The 5,977-nt window shown below is 40.4% G+C and overlaps 1 protein-coding gene across 1 annotated transcript; it reads right to left on the bottom strand.

The window, feature by feature from the left end:
• Positions 1-2,252: 2,252 nt before the first annotated feature.
• Positions 2,253-3,182, bottom strand: LOC100438691 (olfactory receptor 1A1). The gene has a single exon (XM_009251126.3). It carries the CDS (start codon positions 3,180-3,182, stop codon positions 2,253-2,255), a length of 930 nt encoding a protein of 309 aa, XP_009249401.3.
• Between the last annotated feature and the right edge of the window lie 2,795 nt (positions 3,183-5,977).

Here is a 5,977-nt window from a genome sequence, read left to right as displayed (position 1 = left end):
TGGATCATGTATTTTAATTCATGTAGCTGCTGTATATATTTTGAATAATGAGTGTAATTTGCTTATACTTGAAGTAATTATTGATAGGCAAACACTATGGTCAATTTGTGATTGTGTTCTGTCTTTTTTGTCAGTCTTTTGTTTCTCTCTTTCTCAGAGAAACACCTCCCTTCTTTGTTTGTATCTGACCACAGGGAGTTAACCTTGCCATTACCCTGCTATGATCTCTGTGAGGTGAGACTGGAGTGGGCATCCTGATAGGTGTCTTGGAATGCTGGGAAAGCTGGATGTCCATCTCTTGTTGTATTCTTTGTGATTTGATGATTTTTTAAAATAATGATATACTTTGATCCTTTTCTCTTTGTTTTTAAAAGTTACTTTTATTTATTTATTTTAAGACGCAGGGTTTCACTCTGTTGACCAGGCTGGATTGCAGTGGCTCATGATCCTGGCTTACTGCTACTTGAACTAATTTACACTCCCACCACACAGTGTAAAAACCTTCCTATTTCTCCACATCCTCTCCAGCATCTGTTGTTTCCGGACTTTTTAATGATCGCCATTCTAACTGGTGTGAGATGGTATTTCATTGTGGTTTTGATTTGCATTTCTCTAATGACCAGTGATGTTGAGCTTTTTTTCATATGTTTGTTGGCTGCATAAATGTCTTCTTTTGAGAAGTGTCTGTTCATATCCTTTGCCCACTTTTTGATGGAGTGGTTTTTTTCCTGTAAATTTAAGTTCTTTGTAGATTCTGGATATTAGCCCTTTGTCAGATGGATAGATTGCAAAAATTTTCTCCCATTCTGTAGGTTGGCTGTTCACTCTGATGATAGTTTCTTTTGCTGTGCAGAAGCTCTGTAGTTTAATTAGATCCCATTTGTCAATTTTGGCTTTTGTTGCCATTGCTTTTGGTGTTTTAAACATGAAGTTTGCCCATGCCTATGTCCTGAATGGTATTGCCTATGTTTTCTTCTAGGGTTTTTATGGTTTTAGGTCTAACGTTTAAGCCTTTAATCCATCTTGAGTTGATTTTTGTATAAGATGTAAGAAAGGGGTCCAGTTTCATTTTTCTGCATATGGCTAGCCAGTTTTCCCAGCACCATTTATTAAATAGAGAATCCTTTCCCCATTTCTGGTTTTTGTCAGGTTTGTCAAAGATCAGATGGTTGTAGATGCATGGTGTTATTTGTGAGGTCTCTGTTCTGTTCCATTGAGCTACATGTCTGTTTTGGTACCAGTACCATGCTGTTTTGGTTACTGTAGCCTTGTAGTATAGTTTGAAGTCAAGTAGCATGATGCCTCTAGCTTTGTTCTTTTTGCTTAGGATTGTCTTAGATATACAGGCTCTTTTTTAGTTCCATACGAAATTTAAAGAAGTGTTTTCTAATTCTGTGAAGAATGTCAATGGTAGTTTGATGGGAATAGCATTGAATCTATAAATTACTTTGGGCAGTATGGCCATTTTCATGATATTGATTCTTTGTATAAAAGAGGATGGAATGTTTTTCCATTTGTTTTTGTCCTCTCTTATTTCCTTGAGCAGTGGGTTTTAGTTTTCCTTGAAGAGTTCCTTCATGTCCCTTGTAAGCTGTATTCCTAGGTATTTTATTCCCTTTGTAGCAATTGTGAATGGGAGTTTCTTGAAAGGTTTTAAGGATGAGAAAATAATGTCTGGTTTGATTATCTCTAATTATAATATTACATTTCAGATATTAATATCTTATTCATTCCACTTCCACCAATATTTATTGGATGTACTTTATCTGACCAAGATTGTGAAGGTACAGTGATGTGTAAAAACGACTCCTGCCCTCAGAGGTTTGCAAGCCTAATAAGGGTGATTAAACTTAATATCAAATAAAAATGGACACATGAATAGTGAGTTATAATCTTGGAAGCGTGAGCTATTGTAATCAACACACCATGTGACCCATGTAGGGCACTTATTATTCCTAATATGTAGATGTGAAAGCTGAGGCTCAGATCTTCCCAACTTGACTCTGCTCATCAGGACATAGGCCCAATATCCCTGTGCTGCTGCTCTGCCAAAAAGAGCAGCAATGAGTTGAAAGTGGTAATTTCAATAATCACTTATTATTAACTCATTAAAATGTTATAAGAGTTCAGAGAATAGGAATTTCAGGCTGGAAAGATCAGAGACTGCCTCTTGTAGGAGAATGACATCAGAACTGGATTTCCAATATACCATAATTGGTGACTACAGTATCCAATGTAGGCCCTCACATTGGTTACGAGGAGATTCTCTTGTTGAAGAGTTTCCGCAGGGCAGCCTTCATGTCCCGATTTCTCAGACTGTAGATGAAAGGATTTAACATTGGGGTCACTGCCGTGTACATTACAGTGATCACTGCGTCTTTTAGGCTATAATTGGTCAAAGGGCGGAAATACATGCCCATGACTGTACCATAATACAAAGAGACAACCGTGAGGTGGGAACCACAGGTGGAGAAGGCCTTGAGCACGCCCTTGGTGGAAGGAACCTGGAAGACCGTGGAGAAGACTCGAATATAGGAGACAATGATGCATAGTAATGGCACAGAGAAAATGCCAACCCCTAGATACATCATCTTCACATGAAAGTGGATGTCAGAACAGGATAACTTCAGCAAGGGGGTAATGTCACAGTAGAAGTTGGCCACTTCCTGGTTGCCACAGAAGGACAGACTAGCTGTGAGCAGAGTGTGGGGGAAGGCATTGGTATTTCCAATCACCCAAGACCCAGCAATAAGCAGGATACAAGACCGTGGACTCATAATTGTTGTGTAGTGAAGTGGGTGGCTGATGGCCACAGCTCGATCATATGCCATTGCAGCCAAAATATAGCTGTCTGTGTTACCCAAGGCTATCATGAAATACATCTGCGTTAGGCATCCCCCAAAAGAGATGGATTTGCTGCCCAAGAGATGGTTGGCCAGCATCTTAGGGATGGTTACAGATGAGAAGAAGATGTCAACCAAGGAGAGGTTGGCGAGGAGAAAATACATGGGGTTGTGAAGCCGAACATCAGAGCAAATGGCTAGGACGATGAGCAGGTTTCCAATCAATGTGATGGGGTAAATGAACAGGAAGAGGATGTAGAAGAAATCTTCCTGTTCCTGCTGACCAGTAACTCCCAGGAGGATGAATTCAAGTGTAGAGGACTGGTTATTTTCCCTCATGGCTTCTTTAACATGAAAGGGGAGAGGAATATCATTATATTAGCATAGTTACTGTGTGTAGTGATAATCCTTCTCCATCACTTCTGACTTAAGTGATGCAGCTGTCTATACACCTGAGTTTATTAAATTATAGAGATATCCAGTATTTTGGGGAAACATCCCTGTAGGTCAATAGGACTAATTGTCATTCACCCCTTGATGGTCATGTCTAAAAACTGAGCAATATCTGAATCAGAAGTGCCCGTCCTTCCTGTTCCAAGCGCCACCACTAAACGCCTAGAAATTAATCATATAACAAATAATTGTCATGTCCCATGGTCTAGTCACTTTGTTAGACCTCATGGAGAAGTTATAAATATGTGACAAACACAAGTTTATTCATCTATTTATTCAAGACATGGTCTCTGTTCTCAAGGACCTTACAACTTAATGGAGAAGCCAAAATCACACACTAATTTTATTACACATGATAAGGAGAGGATGGCATTTTGAAGTGTTTGACAAAATATTCCAGTGCTAAAGGTCTGCTGGTGGAAGGGCCAGCCCAGAAATTAGGAATTTTTCCATTGAAAAAACTCAGAGGGATCCCAGAGCCCAGGAGGTAACAGGTATCTACACTGCATCAGAAGATTGTAAATCACAGGGACCACTGCATTTAGAACCTACTAAAACAGTCTGGAGAATTTTCTCCCTGGGTGTCTCATTTTCAAAGTAAATTTTCACCATTTCCTTTAAAAGAAAGAAAAAAAGAGTTGTTGTGTTTTTTTTTTCTCTTTGGCAAGCCCTCAAATATATACAATCACAATGCCTTTCTTCTCAGCCTTCTCTTCCTGTTCTTAATTATTTCTTTGGGTGACTCAAGCAACTCCTTAGTGGCTTCAACCACTGCTTAGTAAACTGTGAGGTCTACATCTGTAGGTGTGAACTTTTCCCTCCATACTTCCAGTTCACTCATCCTGCCAACGTGACCAAACTGCACACACTGCACATCCAACCTAAGAAGAGGGCAAGATTTTAGGGGAAGGAAAACCATATCTTGTTTATTTTTACCTCCTTCAGATAGATTATTATGGAATATTTTCTTCTTTTCTTTTCTTTTTTTTTGAGATAGAGTCTCACTCTGTTGCCCAGGCTAGAGTGCAGTGGTGTGATCTCGGCTTGCTGCAACCTCTGCCTCCCAGGTTCAAGTGATTCTCCTGCCTCAGCCTCCTAACTAGCTGGGATTACAGGCATGTGCCACTACGCCCGGCTAGTTTTTTGTTTTTTGTGTTTTTTTTTTGTATTTTTAGTAGAGATGGAGGTTTCATCACGTTGGCCAGGCTGGTCTCAAATTCCCGACCTCATGTGATCCGCCCGCCTCGGCCTCCCAAAGTGCTGGGATTACAGGCGTTAACCACCGTGCCCAGCCGAATATTTTCTATTGTATGTATCAATGTTTTCTCTTAATATTTTTTGAGTCAAATTCAGGTGTATTTCTTGCACTCCCCATATATGGGATGCTCACAAGCTTCATGACTCAGTTTGTCTCTCACCTCTACATCTAATCTTGTTGATTCTTCATTTAAAATAATTATTACATAATTCAGCCTTTCTACTAAATGTCCCAGTGCTTCAGTTCCATCATTGTTTTCTACCTGAAGTATTGTAATGCTAACTCAACTGCTTGACTCCAGGTTTCCTCCTCTTTGATCCATCTTGTACTCTAAGACTTAAATTACAGCGGCAATGATCAGCTGCTTAGTCAAATCCATGTTGTTCTCTTCTTCTTGGACATTCAATTAGACTACATTTCCCAGACTCCCTTGCAGTGAGGTGCGCTCATGTGACTAGCCATTCTACACATGTCCCAGTTCTGGGCTCCTCCACACCCTCTTACCCTTGTGCCAATTGGATGCAAATGGAAAGGAGGCTGAACGGGATGATGGAGACACATAGTGGAATGAACCTGTATCCCTAGGACTCCACACTGAGGAGAACCTCCCCCAAAGAAAAACATTTATTGTAACTGTTGTGTAGGAGAGAAATAAACCTTTACTTTGTTTAAGCCATTTTACATTTTGTGATCAACTTGTGACAGTTGTCCAGAATATCATATGGCATTTACTAATTTTTCTAAAGAGGTCTTGACTCAAAAGTGTATTAAATCTATAATTCAATCCTCACTTCTCACCCTCTCTTGTAGTACATGTTTGAATAATACGCTAGGTATGAGGGATGTAGGTCTAATCATCTTTATCATTTCTAATTGATACAGAAGGTAGAAAGAAATTGTTTAGGCAGATAATGAAAGTAAAAGAGTCTCTGGCAGAGCTTCCCTTTTAACAAAAAGCAGCCCAATAAGTTATTTTTTTTCTAACAAAGAGCAGCCTGAGAAATTGAGCTGCAGACGTAGATAAGCAAGTTGGAAGCCTGCACGGGGAGGCTGGCAGCTGTGCCAATAGGAAAGGGCTACCTGGGGGCCAGACATATCTAACATGGAGGCTCCATCTTCCTTTTTTTGTTATCACGTGTACAATAAGGGAATGGGCAACATGGTGCAGGCCAGACGGAGAACCTACCTGCATAATTAAAGATTAGGGTGGGGGCTTCCAGAAATTCGTGCCCTATGCAAATGGCACATCTAATCCTAACGAGTTTTTCACACCCTATGCTAATGACACACCTGGTCCAGCCAGTCTTTCCTGCTCCATGTAAATCAGACTCTGCCTCCTCACCAGGCATCTAACCCCCTGCCTGCATTTCACTGCAGATCCGGCAGCCCATTTCTCCAGGACTCCTCTCCCCAGCAGAGAGCT

This window comes from Pongo abelii, chromosome 19 (assembly GCF_028885655.2).
Source record: "Pongo abelii isolate AG06213 chromosome 19, NHGRI_mPonAbe1-v2.0_pri, whole genome shotgun sequence".
NCBI lineage: Eukaryota > Metazoa > Chordata > Mammalia > Primates > Hominidae > Pongo > Pongo abelii.
The sequence above is the reverse complement of the archived record's forward strand: the minus strand, read 5'-3'. Positions and strand labels throughout refer to the sequence as shown.

What these genes read in the sequence shown, in the direction of transcription:
- LOC100438691 (XM_009251126.3), bottom strand. Translation starts at nt 3,182, where the DNA reads ATGAGGGAAAATAACCAGTCCTCTACACTTGAATTCATCCTCCTGGGA.